Source organism: Mytilus trossulus, chromosome 4 (genome assembly GCF_036588685.1).
Source record: "Mytilus trossulus isolate FHL-02 chromosome 4, PNRI_Mtr1.1.1.hap1, whole genome shotgun sequence".
Lineage (NCBI taxonomy): Eukaryota > Metazoa > Mollusca > Bivalvia > Mytilida > Mytilidae > Mytilus > Mytilus trossulus.
This window is the reverse complement of record NC_086376.1, coordinates 45,032,900-45,055,138: the sequence shown is the minus strand read 5'-3', so window position 1 is coordinate 45,055,138 and position 22,239 is coordinate 45,032,900. Positions and strand designations below refer to the sequence as shown.

Here is a 22,239-nt window from a genome sequence, read left to right as displayed (position 1 = left end):
TTCACACGGTACCATGCCAGTCTAACTACATGAAATCTAATTTAAATAACTATGAAATAAGGACGATATTATTATTATTCATCTGAAAACTTTAAACAATATCATGACTCGTAAGTTCTATTGCTAAAACAACAATGTAAGACGAAGAATAGATTTATATCATGCTTTAGTCGCATGTGTTCGCCACTTGGCGATACTTTGGAATATCCAAAATTGGTAAAAAAACAGAATGCTTAACGATATTGGATGCATGAAACAAGTCAAACAATACCTTACTAACCCTACTTCAGAATTAAAGATAGCTTTTTTACAAATTTTCCGCTAACAATTTACAATATGCAGCTTGCTTCGTTTGAATTTCTGTAAAAGACTTAATTACGTCACAGAATATTACGTCACTCATATTGGTAAAGCTAAAAAATGAAACACAAGTCTATTAACTTAAACTCCATTAAAGATAATGTACAAATGCAGTTATGAACTAAAACAAATACATAGACATTAAATGTTTGCTTCTTAACATGACAGTTGAATAGTAACTTACTGTTTTAATGTCAGTTCTGTTCATAGACGACAGTTTATTTCAGACTGACTCCCAATCAGGTTTCTGTTTTTTCCCTTGAGTCGACCTCTAGCAACATAAGATATCTATGAATGCTTGTTTCAAATGAGGGCGATGATTTCTGAGTGACACAATGCCACTCGTCTTAATAATATGATAGGTAACATGACACTTCTTTAAAAACGATATTTATTTCTAGCTGGATTTTTACATGCCGTAATTTAAATGTCTTACCAACCAAAGAGAAGAAGACAGCCAAAGGCCAAAAATGGCTTATTAAGAAGCGAGAAATCCCCACACACTGGCGCTGACAGTTGGCACTAAAAAATATCATGTATGCTAGTTCAGCGAAATGGACGGGACACGATACTCCGAAACATATACTAGTTATTAAATGTGTTCCGATGCAAAGATCCTATGAGTGAATCAAATTGCCTTATTTAACGGCTTGAAAACAGTCTCTTAACTATATCCCTAGTGAATAAGTTTGTTTAAACGTTTTGTTCCAATTAATACTTCGGATGATGATAAATAACAAGATGTAATATTTTCGGCAGGTGTATAAACTCACATCCATTCTTCTCAAACATTAAATAGTTAGGCCATTTCAAGAAAAGAATAGAAACAACAACAAAACTGCGATGCAATTATACAAAAAGGACATATACTAAATATTATGAATTAACACAACCTCAGTAGCAAATCTCATTTGAAAGGGGAACACAGTGTTGTGACGATCCATAAAAAGTCAGAAACAAATGCAAAAGATGTTATCGGATTACAACAAGTTGCCACGTGGAACGACACAACTGTACCATATTAATAACACCGAGATTAACATAAGATTATAATGCCAACAGACGGATGGCCAATAAAAATCCCTCATTTTTTTAATGTTTTTTTTAATTATTAACCAAGTGACCGGCCATAGTAGAAACATTTGATAAAGGTAACCAATCTGTTAATTGATCATTTGTTCAAATGTCCATTCCTAAATTGTTCACTCTTTTGTATTGTGTGTTGTGTTATGTGTTTTGTTGTTTGTCTTAGAATTTATTTGTTGTAATGGCGTTGTCCGTTTAGTTTCGACTTGTGAGTTTTCCCTTAAATATTTTTCGCCTCTCTTAAAGAACATAAAATATACAAACTAACAGATATGGTGAATTGAAAGAAAATATAAAGAGAGTAGAAGCGTTAAACTTTTAATAAAAGGTTTAATCATTCCATGAATGTGCAAGACCCAATTATTTATAGTATAACTAATCGCCTTATTTGATTATAAAAAAATAAGACAACGCGTTACCGAATGACGCATGGTTTGAACGAGTGCCATTGTACATTTTTAGCTAGCCTACCTTTATGTACCCATTGGAAACTCATTCAAACATTATACATATGAAAATTTATCTAAAGGGAGATAATTCACAATTAACAAAGGGAGTTTAATCCATAGCGGCGTTCGGTCACAAGTTGTCTTATTTCTGCCAATCAAATAAGGCGATTAGTTATCCTTTTTATTACATTATCAAATGGCTTTTTTTTCTGATATTAATGTAGAAAATGTAAGGGACTATAATTATTATGTTTGTCCTACGCATTTACAATTTGTTTTGATACGACGTTATCGACGTCTTGACAACGACTTTAATTGTATGACGTCAGAGAGTGAAATAACCACAATTATTTCACATGTGAAATTATCGGTTTTTATTTAACTGGGAAATCAATGTAATTTAATTGCAACCAATGTAATAAATATTCATATAGATGATTAGTAGGCTAGAAGCCAGTTTGTCACTGATCTGAAATTTAAACATTAGAGTAGCAATTTGAAAGCTGTAGAATCCTTTTGAATTAATACTGTACATAAGGACACACATACAAAACTCTCTCTCTGTGCAAAATATGACGCGCACTTCTGATTACAATTTTTTATCAGTTAAATTGAGATCATTTAAGATGTCAGTGTTTGTTTGGATTTGGTTCCATGGCCACCCTTGTCTTTATACCAATCTTTCAGTTCAGTTATAGTTGTGGGAAGTTCTCGACCCATTGTCTCTGGTAATGTCAGTAAAGAAACGGTTACAATAACATTCATTGTAGCGAACACTGCAGCTGGTCCCCAAGATACATATTCTGCCTAAAACATAAAACTTATAATAAAATATTTGTGTTCTCATTTTACCTATCCATATGTACTGTCTGGAACGGATTTCACTTGTTTTTGAAAAAAAAGTACATTATGACCATTTTGCATGCATGGTTATCTGTGAAACTTGCATTTGAGTAAAAAAAAAAGTTATATAAAGTTTACATTACAAACAACAATGAGATTTTTGATTTTAAACATATTTTATTCATTAGGATATGAAACGGATTGAGCAACAAGTTCAACAGGCACAGCCTGTAAAAGCTCTCTCCATATTACATGTTCAAGGTATAATTCAATTATAACAACTGTATTTAAAAAAATGCAATATAGTGGAACATGCATGCTACTTATGAGCACACACGAGAAAATAAATGTTTACAGTGTTACTTACTAAATGTAAAGTATATTTAAGTATATATAGGCAATTACTCATCATATATTCAAGAACCTTGAAACATGCAAATATCCTTTATAAGTCATTAGAAATATATATATATATATATATATGGCTTGAAAGAGACACTAAGCTTGCTTAGTGGATAACATGAATTAATGTTCAAGTGGAGAAGAAATAAAAATAAAACTAAATGAAGCAAAAAATAAGTAAGTTTTAAACAAAACGATGAGTGTCATTGATATATTTATGAACAGATTTAAAAATAGCAATATTCATATCATATGAAAATAATCTGTTTTCAAAAAGTAATAATTCAATATGTATATCAACATTGTCAGCAATGGAGTTAATGGAATCAAGAAGGATCTGTCTTACATCATTGTACTTAGGGCAAATGAAAAAGAAATGTCTGTTATCCTCAACAGGGTGATTACAGTTTACACAAACAGTGTTCTCTGATAAGAACTGATTAAACAGATGAGATTTTAGGTTGCTAGCATTATTTCTGAGTTGACAATGACTTATATCAAGTTTCCTTATCCCATAGTTGAAAGGTTTAAATATATCAACAGTCCTATAAAACTTTTCAAGTCCACTTCTACATATGCCCAAACTTGGGGATTGTTGTAAACTCAAAGGAAGACCATTCCAAAGTCTTATAGTGGAAGGAATGAAACTATTAAAATAAGAGCTAGTTCTAGCAAGAGGCGGATAAAAAGCGTTATTTTCATTCCTCAAAGTATAAGGGGTTTGTCTGAGAAGATATGGCTGGACTAACTCATATAAGTATGCAGGTGTCATCCCATTTGCATCCCATCAGCAACAATGAGATTTATGCAAAATTTTCAGGACGATCTAGAGCTTGATATTCCTTTCGTCACAACTCGGTTGATTCTTTACCCTCATCTAAGTGGATAGAAGGAGAGGACCAGATTCTACTAAGGATTGCCGAATGCTTGATATTCAAGTTCTATTCTAACAGATAAAGACTATGTTACCCTCTTAATGTCTTTTATTTGTGTTTATTAATTATTGGTTTGTTATCGCATTAACGTATACTAGGCATTTCGTTCTATTCATGTTGTAAATACTTACCAATGTTATAGCAAAGGGTGACATCATTGATCCAGCTCTAGCAACAGTTGAAGCCATACCCAATCCAACATTTCTACAACATATGGTCAATTGTTTCTTCAAGTGATGTTTTGAAATTCGAAATGATACTATAGTATTGAAAATGATATAATCCAAAACGAATCCTCACACTGGCTTTATGACTGGACATACATGAGAGTATACATGATAACATGACTCATTAATGTAATTTTTGCTAATATAAGGGTCAGTGTTGGCGGTGACATATCATGATTATATGTACATATCAAAGAAATAAATCAGAGACATAATTGCTTAAACCGAAAAAGATTTTACTGCCAGTATTTTGATATTGAAACTTTGAAAGAAATTTGCCTAATCACATGCACATGTAAACGTTTAGAGCTACGGTTTCAACTCAGAGAGATTTGACAATAGACAACACATACGGTTTATTTGTTGTGTTCATGCCCATTTTTTTTTCTTTTCCAAACTGCTTGAGTGTTTTTCCAGAAAATTGCGTAGTATCTAGGAAAATCAAATGATATATTTTACTCCCTTTTCCCAAACTCAAATTACTTTGTTAAATACCTTAAATTTGTTGGATACAATTCAGGTGTATATAGAAATACTGTACTAAAAGATCCAGTGATAGCAAATCTCCCGACAAAGGAGAATACAGTACCTAGTATTGGAAGCCACGAGTATTCACCTGCAATGTCGGAAATCACAATTAAATATTAACAATACTTTAAACGTCAATGATTCAAAATGCCAAATCGATGTATGATTTGGAAAAAAAATCCCACTCATACAATAAATCTGATGCGAATCTCCTATTTAGAATAATGGTCTTCAAAGGATCAGATCACTCTTCATTTTACCATCTACTATTGTTTCGGATATCTTAACTACGAAGAAATCACCGACCTAAAAGGAAATGCCTTCATCACCTTGATTTTGAAAGAAATTGGTAATTTGTATAGGGAACAAGGAAGAGATCCCTTCACACATATTCTAAAAAAAATTCTTTCGTCTATGTTTTTATATGAAGTACGAACGCGACTTTAGATGTGAAGCTTTAAGAATACCAGAGTATATATTGAAACTCAGTCCGTCATGTAGAGAATTATCTGTTTACCCTTCCGAAGCAACTGAATTCATGTCAGTTTTTACATTTTTCTATGTTGTGTGTTGTATACTATCGCATGTCTTTTGATAATTTTCAAAAATGAAAAAAATAATTTTATAGTGATGATTGAAGTGGGTGTAATAACAGCAGTGCAGGAACAACGTGCACAATCTAACTTTCCTATTTCGATGGCATATTTATCGAATATGAAATTCCCTTACTTTCTGTTTGCTACCTTAATTTGTTTTTTACTAATCGTTTTATAAGATTTGAACTTCAACTGTTGCCTTAATTACTCACTTCCGTACGTTGTGCAAACGGTGGCTAGCACTAAGGATACACCAGCAATTCCATGAAAAATAACTAATGTAGATTTTCGTCCAATCCTGAAAACAGTTTGGCATTTTTTATTTTTATCGCCATAAAACATTTGGGCGATCACTAGATTAAATAAAACAAATAACTTGCATTGTGAATAATTGTTCCTCTTTAAAAAAAACAAATTTAATTTGGGCTCACATCATGCATGCAATATATCATGTATAGTATAGGACTACATAAATGGATTTAGTCTGAAGTAATATATTTTTGTCAGACTTTTATTTATACTGATGGCTTAATCGTGTTTGATCTGGAATAATTAGCTACACAGTATTCCTATTCGTCCATTAATAAAATAACGCAAAATGTTTCTTAACCCTACTTTTTTTTTTAACATTTGATTGCAAATGAATAAATTCGTCCTGTCTTTTGTCAATTTTTGTCGATGTTCTAGTTTTAGTCTTTCTTCCTTTTACGGTTACCAATGTCCTTTTTGATATTTAGAACATCATCCCAAAAGAAATCCGGCTGGTTATTTAGTGCCAAACGAGAACAAAAATTGATCAATTTCGCTAGAATAAAAAACAAACTAAATAGGTAGTTGTAAACTTAAAATTGCGGAAAGTTGTGTCAAATCTTCCTAGGACACCTATATGTTGAAGATTAGCATATGTTTATAATCCAATTTATTATAAATAATAAATTTACAGCAACATGATTATCAATGATTAATAAACTCATCAGAGATACCAGGACCAAATTGTGTATATACGCCAGACGCGCGTTTCGTATTCAAAAGACTCGTCAGTGACGCTCGAATAAAAAAACAATTACAAAGGCCAAATAAAGTACGAAGTTGGAGAGCATTGAGGACCAAAATTCCTAAAAGTTTTGCCAAAAACAGCTAAGGTAATATATGCCTGAGGTAGAAGGCCTATGGCACTCAATCCAACTAGTCCACATTCCAATGTTATAAACAAACGCGTTGGGTATTGGGACTGAAATAATGACATGGAACTAACTATTTGTAAGTGTCCTTTTTTAAATTTTACTATGTGCTAGTGGGTTAAAATAGGTACAGAAATCAATTTTTATTTCTACAAAACATACCGGTTAATAAGAATCTGCTGTAATATAACAGCAGGATACTCTGCTAGACTTGATATAACATTGTTCAAAAATCTATCTCCAGAAAGTTTTGATGTTGTCAGCATTAAACCATAGTAAGTAAGTGTATTCGTTATCCTGCAAGAAAAGATCATAAATAATAGATTTGAATAATCTGCATGATTAAAAATATTCTTTGAAAACAAATGAAGAACAATCAAATACTTTACATATGAAAAAAGTAGGGGAAAATACAGAAATCCTTGGCATATCTTAAACGGAGAATTTCACAATAACTGACAAAATCATATTATATCTAAACTATGTTAACCAACGAACAATATGATATGGAATGGACATATCTAAAAGTTAGTCTAATGTTTCGAATTTCTACGGGACGAGTGCACTGCTTGGTGCAGAGACAAAGAATGGGAAACTTAAAACCGGTTTACGTTCACCTCCCATATGTAGTCAAACTAAAACACAAAAAAAACTACCAAAGAAGAGCTACCAGAAGGATGGCCGCTATATATAATGAAGAATTAAAAAAAAATGCACATATGTAATGCCTAATTTTCTAATTGATGATAACAAATGATATAATTCAATAGTTATGAACGAATTTAAAAGATATTACTATAAATCATATTACGAATAATCTCAAAATATGATTAAAAGAATACCACTAGATCAATATGACACAAAAACACGATTAAAAAAAGAATGACAATCCTTCTGACTAGTAGAGGAATGAGATGACTTACCATGCTATCCATAATACTACGGATCCGAGAAGGATTCTTTTATGTTTTAAGAGTGTAAAAACTGTATATCTCTCGACTTTTTCCTTTTTTAATCCATTCCCTTTTCCATGGTTCAGTTCGTGTGTCTCCTCAAGAGCAATAATGTTAGTTTCCTTCGATAAAAGAACGTTTTCTGTTACACTTTCGTAAGAAACATTGTTCATTCTGCATGCTTTCTTCAATACTTTTTCGGTTTGGTCTCTTTTCCCGTTTGCTATAAGCCATCTGAGTGATTCATCTAAAAAACTGAGGAAAGTATGTAAATTATAATGCTATTAAACTGTGTTATTGGCATTACAATTTCTGCTTATAAGATAAAGGAATTCGCCGAAAATAGTGAATATTCGTACTTTATGTAACAAGAAGTAAAATAACAAAAAAATACCAGCTTCAAGAACAATTCATATCAAATAGCAAAAGCAAAAGCTCACATATACATCAAATGAATAGAAAACAACGTTCATATTCCTGACTTGGTACAGGTACTTCGTTATGTAGAAAATAATGAATGAAACCTGATATCATAGCTATCTTTACCTCTCGCTTGTATGACTGTGTCATAAAAGTCTTTTTGGGGCCAAGGCAATTCAAAAAGTAGCTCATCAGGCAAAGCGGATATTATTTGACTTCTATTGACCAATGGAACGAATGGAAAACAACTGTCTCATTCCTGACCTGGTGTAGGCATTTTTTGTCAGTACTTTATGATATTTTAAAGGAAACCAATCATTAAAAATTTGAGTTCCTTTAATTCAAATCTAAAAAGTGATATCAATCTATGAAATAACACAACACATTTGTCTATCCGACACATATCAGAATGCATATATATATATATATATAAAAAATTGCGGTTTTTATCCAACGCAGTCATAGGTTTGAACGTAGTTTTCAATTTAGACTCGTTTATATTTTTTGTTTGGGCATGTATCATATTTTCCCTCCGGTTTATATGATCCGTTCATCCTATATATTGACTCTTAAAATTCAAGAGTTAATCTAAAAATGAGGGTACTTTCTCTAAAAAAATGAGGGTACTTTTTATATGGCCTTCCAAATACCGTTTCGATCCCTAACATCACTGAAGAGACATTTATTGTCGAAATCCGGATATGGTGTACTAAAGAAATATTGACACCGAATGTTTGTGGCACATCATCCTGTCCACAAGTTAACAATTTTTTTTTTTCTGTGACGTATTAAATTTATATTAACATCTTGTGATCAATTTTATTTGGCAATCGTCAATGGCAGTCAGCAGGGTTAAAGAACATCAGTTGTTCGACCTGTTAGTCAAATGCGTTTTGTTTAAATATACTTTTTCACGCTTTTGGTCTTTTGGAAAATGTTGTTTGTGCTGTTTTTAGACCCTTCTACAACGAAATTTGTTTGACATGCACACGTATAAAAATTGCGGTTTTTATCCAACGCAGTCATAGGTTTGAACGTAGTTTTCAATTTAGACTCGTTTATATTTTTTGTTTGGGCATGTATCATATTTTCCCTCCGGTTTATATGATCCGTTCATCCTATATATTGACTCTTAAAATTCAAGAGTTAATCTAAAAATGAGGGTACTTTCTCTAAAAAAATGAGGGTACTTTTTATATGGCCTTCCAAATACCGTTTCGATCCCTAACATCACTGAAGAGACATTTATTGTCGAAATCCGGATATGGTGTACTAAAGAAATATTGACACCGAATGTTTGTGGCACATCATCCTGTCCACAAGTTAACAATTTTTTTTTTTTTCTGTGACGTATTAAATTTATATTAACATCTTGTGATCAATTTTATTTGGCAATCGTCAATGGCAGTCAGCAGGGTTAAAGAACATCAGTTGTTCGACCTGTTAGTCAAATGCGTTTTGTTTAAATATACTTTTTCACGCTTTTGGTCTTTTGGAAAATGTTGTTTGTGCTGTTTTTAGACCCTTCTACAACGAAATTTGTTTGACATGCACACGTATAAAAATTGCGGTTTTTATCCAACGCAGTCATAGGTTTGAACGTAGTTTTCAATTTAGACTCGTTTATATTTTTTGTTTGGGCATGTATCATATTTTCCCTCCGGTTTATATGATCCGTTCATCCTATATATTGACTCTTAAAATTCAAGAGTTAATCTAAAAATGAGGGTACTTTCTCTAAAAAAATGAGGGTACTTTTTATATGGCCTTCCAAATACCGTTTCGATCCCTAACATCACTGAAGAGACATTTATTGTCGAAATCCGGATATGGTGTACTAAAGAAATATTGACACCGAATGTTTGTGGCACATCATCCTGTCCACAAGTTAACAATTTTTTTTTTTTTTTTTTTCTGTGACGTATTAAATTTATATTAACATCTTGTGATCAATTTTATTTGGCAATCGTCAATGGCAGTCAGCAGGGTTAAAGAACATCAGTTGTTCGACCTGTTAGTCAAATGCGTTTTGTTTAAATATACTTTTTCACGCTTTTGGTCTTTTGGAAAATGTTGTTTGTGCTGTTTTTAGACCCTTCTACAACGAAATTTGTTTGACATGCACACGTATAAAAATTGCGGTTTTTATCCAACGCAGTCATAGGTTTGAACGTAGTTTTCAATTTAGACTCGTTTATATTTTTTGTTTGGGCATGTATCATATTTTCCCTCCGGTTTATATGATCCGTTCATCCTATATATTGACTCTTAAAATTCAAGAGTTAATCTAAAAATGAGGGTACTTTCTCTAAAAAAATGAGGGTACTTTTTATATGGCCTTCCAAATACCGTTTCGATCCCTAACATCACTGAAGAGACATTTATTGTCGAAATCCGGATATGGTGTACTAAAGAAATATTGACACCGAATGTTTGTGGCACATCATCCTGTCCACAAGTTAACAATTTTTTTTTTTTTTTTTTCTGTGACGTATTAAATTTATATTAACATCTTGTGATCAATTTTATTTGGCAATCGTCAATGGCAGTCAGCAGGGTTAAAGAACATCAGTTGTTCGACCTGTTAGTCAAATGCGTTTTGTTTAAATATACTTTTTCACGCTTTTGGTCTTTTGGAAAATGTTGTTTGTGCTGTTTTTAGACCCTTCTACAACGAAATTTGTTTGACATGCACACGTATAAAAATTGCGGTTTTTATCCAACGCAGTCATAGGTTTGAACGTAGTTTTCAATTTAGACTCGTTTATATATATATATATATATAAATATTCTTAGACATTACTTACATAACTGCCCAAGCACTTCCAACGCTTTGAATAAAACAAAAGGCTGTAACACTCCCCATATGGATCAATGTTGATATAACTTGTCATTTATTGTGAACCACAGTTCGTGTCCATTATGTTGTAGGAAGAAATTGTCATTGGAACTGATAACATTCGTAAATCATTTTTTCAACCTTTCTGCTTTTTTAAATACTTATTCTGCACCATTAATGGTATGATTTTTTTTTGGATAATGGATGTTTATTATGTTATACTTACAGCCAATTAAAAAGTGTATGACATGTTAGAAGTGACAAGATCAACTGCATATAACGCCATGACATATTCCTACATAAGTATCCAATCATAGTTGTGAGAACAAGACCTGTTGTCCATGCAGTTAACATAAGACCTTCTGAGCGATGGCGTAACTCCTTTGGCATAATTTCAATATACATTATCGTATTCGTCATAACACTTCCCTGGAAAGAAACATTGATAAAAAATAGTGATGTTTCAACTTTTTCTTGCATTCGAAACACATAGACAAAAACTGATTAAGAAATTTGAAAATTACAAACTTAAAATATTTTTGAGCGGGTATGCACAGAGTATACTTTATCTAACCTTACACATTTTAGATTAGGCAACCACCTACTTGACAAAATGTAAATTTTCTAAATATAATGAAATCACTAAAGAGACTTGAATCAGATCTGTAAAAACCGAATTATATTTTTTGTGGTCATTGTAAACTGCGGGTGCCTGAAATTAGAACAGGAAAACATCGTTTACAAATAATATGTTATCGCTATGATCATTCAGTAGAGATGCTCTTCTGCCTGGTATGTATACATGTTTGAGTACTAAACAAATAATGTATTATTTTGTTTTGATAAAAAAAAAATTGACACTGACGTCATTCGTTGTGGCGAAATATTTGTTTTCATAATAGTTATCAAAGGTACCAGGATTATAATTTAGTACGCCAGACGCGCGTTTCGTCTACATAAGACTCATCAGGGACGCTCATAAACGATATAATTGTATTGTCGTCGAATATATACATTTAGTCTTTTCAATTTTTTTTTTATTCGAGCGTTACTGATGAATCTTTTGTAGACGAAACGCGCGTCTGGCGTATATACAAAATTTAGTCTTGATATCGATCTATGATGAGTTTATTTTATAAGATCGTTTTACAAATCTTCATACGTTTATTGTAATACTTGTTTTAAAATTTGCGTTATTTGTATATTTAACGACTACCAGTACTATACTATCAATGATGTATAAGAATCAAAACAGTCGGATAGCTATGTGACCAAAAAAACATAAGAAAATAGTAAAATCCATCTAAGGTTTTAGATAAATATAAGACAATGATTTTTAAATAGGGATGTCAAGAACATGGACATGAATACCATGGACAATTAATATGTGAACCTAAATTACCGACATTAGAATAAAAATAGCAGTAAACCATGTAACCATGGACTTTTTATACTAGCGATTTGTGTCCACCCGGACACATTTTAAAACCGGGAGGTTTGGCATGCCACAAAACCAGGTTCAACCAGGTTCAACCCACCATTTTTATCTTAAAATGCCCTGTACCAAGTCAGGGAAATGGCCATTGTTATATTATCGTTAGTTTCTGTGTGCGTTACATTTTAATGTTGTGTTTCTGGTGTGTTGTAGTTCTCTTATACTTGATGCGTTCCATCGGTTTCGGTTTGTAAATTGGATTTGTTTTTTTCTCTATCGAATTATTAATTTCGAACAGTGGTATACTACTGTTGCCTTTGTTTACCATGAATTTATGTCTTGACTATACATACCCCTTGAAATGTCCCCTGCAAAAACCTGAATAGTAAGAACACTTCAATGTTGGGTGTGAAAACTGTTGCTAAAGCTGTTAAGAAGTAAAGAATTCTTGATATGACACTTCCAGTTTTTCTACCAAACCTGTCTGCTATAGGTGAAAAAATAACGGCACCGACAGCTTGTCCAAGCATGATCATTGTTTTAGCAAGTTCAGATCTCTCTGCTCCAGAACAAACAAGATTCCACTAAAACAAATAACATTTTAAATTATAGAAGTGATCATTATTTGAAAACAAAAGTGAAATCATACTTAATTGATAAAAATGTACTGAACCTGTACAATTTTAATTGGAACTGTACCGACCATGCAAGAGTTGTATAGCTAGTCAATGTCGCTAAAAACTTCCATTTGTTAGTTGAAAGCAAAAATTGAAGAAAAATATTTCTACATTATGTGAGTGTATTGTCTTAGCCATCAAGTTATAAAGTAAAACATTACGTTTGATAAATTATAAGATTTTTCTTTTTGTTCCGTCATAATCAACCACTCGTTCTTGTTATCAATTGAAACACATGTATTAAACCACGGTTTAAGATTGGTTTTGTGCTGGTTATATGACCTTTTATTTTTGTCTTGGTGTAAGTATTTTTTTATTTGATTTTCGGATGTTACTAGGTTTTTTACTTCATCATATAAGTTAGCTAAGCCAATCCGTGTATTCATTATTTGTATTATTCATAATTATATGCTAAAATATCTAGTTGTTATCTCAAATTGACTATATTAACTATAACAAATGATACTTGTTTACTGAGTCTTATGTAGACGAAATGCGCGATTGGCGTTTTAAATTATAAACCTCTTATCCTTTGACAACTACTTACACCATTTGGTCGTTGCTTCTGCTGGTGGACGTTTCGTACCGAGGGTACCAGCCCAGTAGTTAGCACTTCTGTGTTAACATGAATGTCAATTATATCGGCATCTTTATTAATTTTCCGTTACAAAACTTTGAATTTTTCGGAAAAAAATCGGATTTTCTTATCCCAGGAATAGATTACCTTAGCCGTATTTGGCACAACATTTTTGGTACTCAATGCTCTCTTACACTGTACTTGTTTGACTTTATAGCAATTTTGATCTGAGCGTTATTGATGAGTCGTATGTAGACGAAACGCGCGTCTGACGTATTGAATTATAATCCCGGTACCTTTGATAACTATTAATATTTGGAGCTATAATCGGGGATTACTGTATAAAGTCCGTTATGAAGTACCTACTTCTGTTACTGTGGATCGATCCTCGGGAATATTGTAGCTGTAGCCATTAAGACAACCCTCGGTGTATTGGTATTCATAGTCCGATGAATTAACAAAAATATTGATATTACATTTATCATACTGGACGTTTATATCCGAAATGTTGTTATGGTCATATCTCTGTAAATATGCTGTGGTATTGATGTCTTGACATTGGTATGATGGTCTATATCCTGAATTTAAATAAGGATGCAACTGTTTAACATGAAAGAATATTCTAATGAAATTGTATGTAGCAGTTTTATTTTCAATGGCTAAAAGTTACCATCAAATCAAAAAGTTGACGTGTCGTAACTAATTAGGGACTCGCAATTTTGATATTCGATTACTACAATATTATCGAAAAGAAATGACGACTACCGCCGTTTTGATGTTATTTTATCCAAGTAAAGCGCAATAACCCTAAGTTTTAAAGTTTTAAAGTTTCGCGGACTTTTATTTTATTTCAAATTAAAATTAAAGTACTTTTATTCCTTAATAAAAAAAAAAAAACACTATTCATCAATTTGTTTGCTTGTTTGTTTTGATCTTCTGATACTCTTTTGTTGTACAACCGATATACATAGATAAAAATATCGTTTTAGTTTTGCAAATTAGGATGTCATAAAACCTTTTTACACGACTTGAAAATAGGATGAGAATAAACTTTATGATAAAATAGAGTGTTGTTTTCTAAAATAACCTGTTTATCATTATATTTGATGTGTTTCCCTCAGTTGTAGTTTGTAACATTGATTTGTTTTCTCTCAATCGATTCATAAATTTCGAACAGCGATATACTACTGTTGCCTTTATTCGTGAAATAATTGGAGTCATTTATACAAAAGTTTGATTGACACAATTATGAACGGGTACAGATCAACTGTGCCATAGTCGATCCAGTAAATTTCAAAGTAAAAGTTATGTATTTGTACTAAGTCAGGAATATAACATTTGTTTTCCATTTACTTAATATGTTCGAGCTTTTGATTTTTACAACGAGATGACCGTGAGGTCATTCCGATGTTTTGCTATCGCCCAAATTTCTATTATGCAAATTAGTTTTGGGTTTTCAACCGATTTATACAAATTATAGATCCGCGGACATTATCTAGGGCAAAATAATATTACTAATCGCTTGTTTTATATTCATTTTTTCAATTGATACTCCTAAAAAAATAATTTTTAAACACAAATTAATACATATCTCTGTACGTTACAGTCAGGATCCTACTTCGCCAAAATTATCTCCCCATTACGCCAGTTCATTTTCACAATCGTAGAAACGGAAGCCATTGTAGGGATGACGCGCTATCAATTTTGCTCTTGGAAACCGATTAATTTATCCACATTGCACTATTACGATCCTTATATGTCAGTTGTATTTTTAAAGACAAATGTATCAACTAGCTAATGAGCATCAGTTAATAATCATGTCTGCATTGCTATTGTCTGTTCGGTTGTCAGGTGGAATTTTCGAAAGTTCATATACATTTAAAAAAATTCTAATTAAATATTTCGTGGAAGAGCAGACTAGATTATTTTTAGTGTATGAAGACTATAAAGCCTAGTTATCACACACAAAAAATTTGAATTTTTCGAAGATATGCATTTTCATCATCCAACCTGAAAGACTGTCGTGAAGTACTTTCAGTAAAAAAAAAAGCTATTCGAACACACCTTCTCAGTTTTCGTGACTCATAGATTTCACTTAACCTATATATTTCATCTTTTAGTACTGTGATTGTTTTTGTGTTATAAAGTCAACCTGTGACTTTTATATATAAAAATGATAGAATCTGAAGCGAGACGATGTATGAAATATTCTTACTTTGTACGATATCAAGACAAAATACTCAACTCAAACACCCCCTAACATTAAAAGGTGCACTCGATTTTCCCTTTTCGATACAATTGTTACTCATTTTTTGGAATTTTTTCCTCAGTCACATAATTGAAGGGCAGACTCGAAAATTACTGAACTAATGGATTGATATGTTTTCCGTCCGTGGTAATTTTTTCAAAGAAATCGGAGGATATGCATTTTCTTCATCCAACTTGAAAGGTACCCATGTCGTCGACTTGATATCTAATGAACTATGTAGTAGATAAATTGAAAATTTATGCAAATGGTGTTTTTAAAATAAAACACATCGTTATTGAGAAGAAATATGCAATTTTGTTTGTTTCTATTAACTTTTAAAACTTTTGTAACTATAGTAAACAATACAGTAAACTATCGCCTTCTCTAACAAAGAGCTTCGATTCTTTTGTTCTATTTCAACCTGGTTTCCGACTGGTTAACCTCAGTTTCAGTGTCAGATGTGATCTTTTCTGTGACTTGTGCTTTTAACCATCCACAAGTACTTGCGTTCATCCGATGTACAGTACTTTAGTACTTTGATTATGATAGTTTTCTCATGAGTTTAGTCTTAATTGTTTTACTAATTGGCATATTTTTGTTTGGTTGGTAGTCATCTGGTTATGTCATCATTATTGGCTTTGTATATTCTATCCTCTGTACTTACTCATTTACTAAGAAGAAACTCCCATCTTTATATTATTAATACTTATTATCATCTTTAAACGAAAATTCGGTTTCACTCACCAATATAAACAGCTGCAATAAGATGAAATGAGTTTTCCAAAGTAAAAAGAAAACATAATGCTAATTGGATTCTTTGATATTTTCCCGAACTTCCTAGAGCATATAACACTTTATCAACCTGAACTCCAGGGTCCATTTTTTGTTTATCTTATATGTCCCTTACATAACTTTCAATTCATTATCTTGTGTATATGAAATGTCACGTATGTGAATAACTAAATTATGAATTACTTATAGCGTGAGCTTTCATTATCATTTTAAAATATTCCTCCGTTCTCAAACTGTTCATTTTATGCGTTGTGATGCGGCCTCATTAAAGTAGTAAATAAAGTGATTTGATTATCACATGTTATGATTAATTCAGTGGTTAAAGACACAAAAACATATATATCTCGGCGCATAATCTGGATGTCGCCGCGGAAAATATGTTCAATATATATTTGAAAACCACTGTTACAAACCTCATTCAAACTAATAAATACAAATTACAGTTATCCTTTTTGATATTGCAAGTCACCGACTTTTCAAATCCGTTTATATTGGAAAAGATGAAAAAGAGAAAAGAAATTTTCTTTAACTTTCCTCTGCCAACAAAGGTCTCGATGGCGTCAACTTAGCCAATATTTTTTTTTATCATAAATTAGTTCAGTCGAAAATACCTTCTTATTTCAAAGATCAGCCTGTGCCAATCATTTCCTATACCTATATCAATCTAATTGCAACTAAGAATCAATTACAAACACGTTTTGCAAGATCTCAATATTGACGACTTCAAGTGTAAACCTCCTGATTGCACTTGTGCAAGTTACCAATTCACATATAATCTGGCTGGTCACATTATTACCGATGACATCAGCATTGTCAATAACAATTCCCTGCGAATGGTGTTATCCAAAGGTCCGAAATACCGTGAGCCTTAATCCATCAATTGAAACTACAACTTCAAAATATTGATGGATTCAATCAAGGATTATGCTAGGAAATGGGCTAAGCACGAGAAAGAAGACGTAGACACTCTTTCCGAATGGATTAAGGCTGTCAAATCATAATTAAGAAACTAAATGGGTCTATCAATACCCATGCTACGCCAATCTTTGAAGACCCAAATGTTGCAAAACATTGCCATACATCCATGAAAAATATGCTGTTGTCCACGTTATTAAAGCCCCAAACAACATCGTTGTTGTATGTAAAACTCATAACATAAACTACTTAATAATGAATAAAGTATTGACAACTCACTTGGAAACTCAACATATACTCTCACGACACTTACTAAAGAGGAAACCCTGATAATCATACGTCTGTTATATGTTCCCTTAATCTTGGAATGTCAGCCAAATATGACGAACTGGATCTTCCATCACTGTATTAGATGCCTAAAATACACCAGTGTCCTTACGAACAACGGTATACTGCTGGGTCTTCCAAGTTCTCCACGAACTCTCTTTCTGGATTATTAACATCTAATCTATCAGCAATCAAATTCGGTTTTCAAAGTTATTGTAGATACTAGCACATACAATCTAAGACTTCTTTATAGAGCAATAGTATCAAAACATTTGAGTTGTCTAACCTTTACACTAGTATTCCTCATTTCAAACTTAAAGACAAGTGGAAAGAGTTGGTATTGCTTTGAGTCAGTAAAAATAATGTCAACGTAGGTACAAGTATCTTGTCTTAGGGAGGAATAAATCGTACTATGTATAGGATCACTCTGATTCAAACAAAAAATTCTCTGAAACAGACAATAGAAAAAGGCTTGATTTCTTGATTGACAACATATTTGTTTCGTTTGGAGGACGTGTTTTCAACAGACTGTTGGCATTCCTATCTAAACCAGTTGTGCCCCTCTCATTGCCGACTTGTTTCTTTATTATTATAAGGCTGGCGTCATACAGGAACTTCTAATGTTGCTATATAAGAAGTTAGCAATATCCTTTATCTTTACTTTCCGCTATAAAGATGTTCTCTAACTAAATAATTAAAAATTTGGTGACTATGTTGAACGCATCTATCCCATTGAACTAGAGATAAAGAATACACCAGATACAGTTACAGTAAATTCTGCCTCATATCTTGACTTTCATCTAGAAATTGACAATGAGGTTCGGTTGAAAACAAAACTTTAGAACAAAAGAGATGGTTTCAATTGTGAACTTTTCGTTTCTATAGAGCAACATTCACAAGCCAAGTAGTCAGCACTTTTTGTGCTGACATGAATTGTCATTGATATGGTTATATTTATAAATTTACTATTTACAAATTTTTGAATTTTTTGAAATACTAAGGATTTTCTACCTCAGGCATAGATTACCTTAGCTGTATTTGGCAAAACTTTTATGAATTTTGGTCCTCAAGGCTCTTCAACTTCGTACTTTATTTGGCCTTTTTAACTTTTTTTGGATTCGACTGCACTGATGAGTCTTTTGTAGACGAAACGCGCGTCTGGTGTATATACTAGATTTAGTCCTGGTATCTATGATGAGTGTATTTCCAGCAGTGCCTGCATATGGAGTATATATCTCCCTATTGGTATGATATTCCCGAGCTTGTGTTTTCTATAATGATTTCCTTGACAGAGGGTTACTGATCACATGGAAGCTATTAAACCAAGAGTTCCAAATGGTGAAGTTGAAATCATCCCTTCGTAAATTTTACGGACGCTTTCACCAGTTGGTTGATAGTTATTAGAGGTACCCGGATTATAATTTAGTGCGCCCGACGCGCGTTTTCCTACACCAGACTCATCAGTGACGCTCATATCAAATTATTTATAAAGCTAAACAAGTACAAAGTTGAAGAGCATTGAGGATACAAAATTCCAAAAAATTGTGCGAAACACGGCTAAGGTAATCTATGCCTTGGATAAGAAAATCCTTAGTTTTTCGAAAAAATTAACGTCAAGTACTTACGAACGGACATCTTTTTCTTTTTCTTTTTTTTTATGTATCAAATGAATTCATTTTTAATTTCTACCATTCCATGTTATGAATAGATTACTATACAAAATTTATAAAATATGAATTGTGAATTAGACGGAGAGTTGTCTCATAGGCGCTCATAGCACAACTTTTTATATCTATTGACACAGAAGCAGTAGTTAGTAGAAGTGAAAAAGAGAAAACATAATTACTTCATGGAGCAATTCAGAAGAAATATGGATTGAGAAGTTGGTGAACAGCGTACTTGACTAACAGAAGGGTATTTGTACTTACCTGAGTTTTTCAGGAAGCATTATGATAATTTAAAAACTCATATAGAAATCTTAAATTTCAACAAATTCCTACAGTAAAACATAATTATCTTTTAAGAGATGACTTGTTAAAAAGTAAAACAATAAAGAAAACTTACGTAAAAGTTTTACTCCCCTTTTATTGATGAATCATTTAATTCATTTTATCTTTGAGATGTTTCGTATCATCGGAACTGTGTTTAATTTCATGTGATTACAAAGTTTGCTCTTAGGGGCGCACAATAAATATTCAAGCCAATACTAAACCAACAAAAAAGACAGATATGTTGTCAATTAACAATCAATAATTATGAATGTATCTTTGTATCTATTGTGTGTATTTGTTCTAAAAATCAGTGCAACTTTACATAATGTTAAGCAATTTTTCACGAGCGAAAATTTATCTAAGTGGCCCTTAAGTGATTTTTAGATGAGATGAGTCTACTGCATTTACGTTAATAATCATCTAATAACCTTTTTGTTTTCCTACAATGAAAGGATTTTTTTCAATGATATAGTTTTAGTATCCACATCAACTCTCCCCTGTATAAATATGAAGGGATTTACGAATGTGTTTCATTCAACAATGTATCACAAGCATTCAGTTAACCAATTGAAATATAAATGGAATATACGCACAGTTGGATCAAAAGGAGTCAGGGGGCCGCCCCCTCCCATTTTCTCGGAAAAACTTGGTTGCTTATAGAGGTAATCACTGAAACATGACTCGAACGGGCCTACTTTATTAGTCAGTTAGTGGGCTCCCACTTCTGAGAATTTATGGATCCGTCAGTGATACTAAAAGTGAAATATATCAGCTAGTATTTCCATTATTTCAATTACGAAAGTAGTGGTGTGTGAAGTATTCAATGGAAGACATTCAGAGGACAGGGAAGGTAACTGTTTTGTTATTGATAGAAAACATTGTAAACTTCAACGTATTCGGTGATATCTGCCAATCTGTCAATTTAGAGACTGGTAGCCCAATCAGAAATAATCACTAGGAAATAGAAAAATAGCATAATCATGATCTTGATTAATAATTGAGAAACATAGAAAAATAGAAAGACAATTCTTGAACATTAGCTTCAGCTTAAATCTAGACGGGTTTACATTGTCATTTGAATATAGGCTTTCATATATATTAGACCGTTGGTTTCCCCGGGTGAATGGTTTTTCACTTGTAATTTGTGGGGCCCTTTTCATCTTGTTGTTTGGTATGAGCCAAGGCTCTGTGCACGGCCGACACTCGGCTAACCGAGAGATAGGTCGGTTAATCTATATTGAGTATGCGGCTATATCGGCGGTGGGTCTGTTAATCGGGTTGGTTATACGTCTGTTAAGAGTAAAACTCACATTTTAATATTAAACTCTGTTAAATATACAGATTTTTTTGGCATATTATGAGAATCATATCAAAAAAAGAAAAGTGTCTGACAAAATAATATCTATCATAGAACATTTTCCACCATTAAAAAAAATGAATAGCCTGCGCAATTTTAAGTAAAACGAAAAGACGTCGCGCAAGTATGTGGTTTTTATGCTTGTACGCATAGCAATATTTTAGATAAAAGGCCAAAAACCATTTTTCGATATGATTAAAAGGACACAAAATAGTACTTTGGTTCTAAAAAATCAATTGTCGTTGATAAATATTTCATAATTGTTATATAAGTTGAGTTATACCACATTTTAATGAATATTAGGGGAATACAGTCTGTTAATGGGTTGGACAATTTAAATCGTGTCAGTTAAGAGTTATTTAGCCACGACAATAGTCTTACTACCTTGAGTTTATATTTTCACATTGAAAAAATGAGATGTACTTGTGACGAAAAAAATACAATACGGCGCAACAGTATCTTTATAGAAAGAGCACTTTTATTTTATTTTTTTTCTCTGCAATTCATTAAAAGGGTGTGTCACTTTAAATTAGCGTTATATGGACTGATTGACCGCTCGAATTCGCATGAATTTAATTATTTACGCCAAGTTATCAATCAGCCTTATTTTTTTGTGTGTTGCAATGCAGCTGGTTAAATTCCATGCGTTTTCTTTGGAATACTAAAGCTTTTCTACATCAGGGATAGATTACCTTATGCCGGCGTCACACATTGGCGGATAGACCGGCGTGCACCAAACGTACAGAGAAAACTGACAAAGTCGGCATACGTTAGTTGAACGCCATAAGAACGCTTAGCAATCGTTCAAAGCGCACTGCATAAGTTTGAAGTACGTCGAAATACAAAGGTAAAATTGAGAAAGGAAATGGGGAATGTGTCAAAGCGACAACAACCCGACCATAGAACAGGCAACAGACAAAGGCCACTTATGGGTCTTCAATGTTGAGAAAAACTCCCGCACCCGTAGGCGTCCTTCAGCTGGCCCCTTAAAAAATATGTATACTAGTACAGTGGTAATGGACGTCATAATAAACTCCGAATTATATACAAGAAACTAAAATTAAAAATCATATAAGACTAACAAAGGCCAGAGGCTCCTGA

General features: G+C 32.6%; 1 protein-coding gene across 1 annotated transcript; it reads right to left on the bottom strand.

Annotated features, from left to right (window-relative positions):
- Nucleotides 1-1,809: 1,809 nt before the first annotated feature.
- Nucleotides 1,810-16,636, bottom strand: LOC134715358 (organic cation transporter protein-like). Its single transcript, XM_063577493.1, has 10 exons — nucleotides 16,501-16,636; nucleotides 13,875-14,086; nucleotides 12,608-12,838; nucleotides 11,046-11,248; nucleotides 7,531-7,815; nucleotides 6,770-6,904; nucleotides 5,639-5,724; nucleotides 4,798-4,918; nucleotides 4,207-4,279; nucleotides 1,810-2,702 (listed from the first exon to the last, which is right to left on the bottom strand). Exons 1-10 carry the CDS (start codon nucleotides 16,634-16,636, stop codon nucleotides 2,517-2,519), a joined length of 1,668 nt encoding a protein of 555 aa, XP_063433563.1. The 3' UTR covers nucleotides 1,810-2,516.
- Between the last annotated feature and the right edge of the window lie 5,603 nt (nucleotides 16,637-22,239).

Bases quoted from the DNA above. Each gene is read 5' to 3' on its own strand.
- LOC134715358 (XM_063577493.1), bottom strand. From the start codon at position 16,636: ATGGACCCTGGAGTTCAGGTTGATAAAGTGTTATATGCTCTAGGAAGT. The intron at 7,816-11,045 runs GTAAGTATAACA...TACTTTCCTCAG, and splicing joins CATACACTTTTTAATTGGCT to TTTTTTAGATGAATCACTCA. The intron at 2,703-4,206 runs GTAAGTATTTAC...TTTATGTTTTAG, and splicing joins CACCCTTTGCTATAACATTG to GCAGAATATGTATCTTGGGG.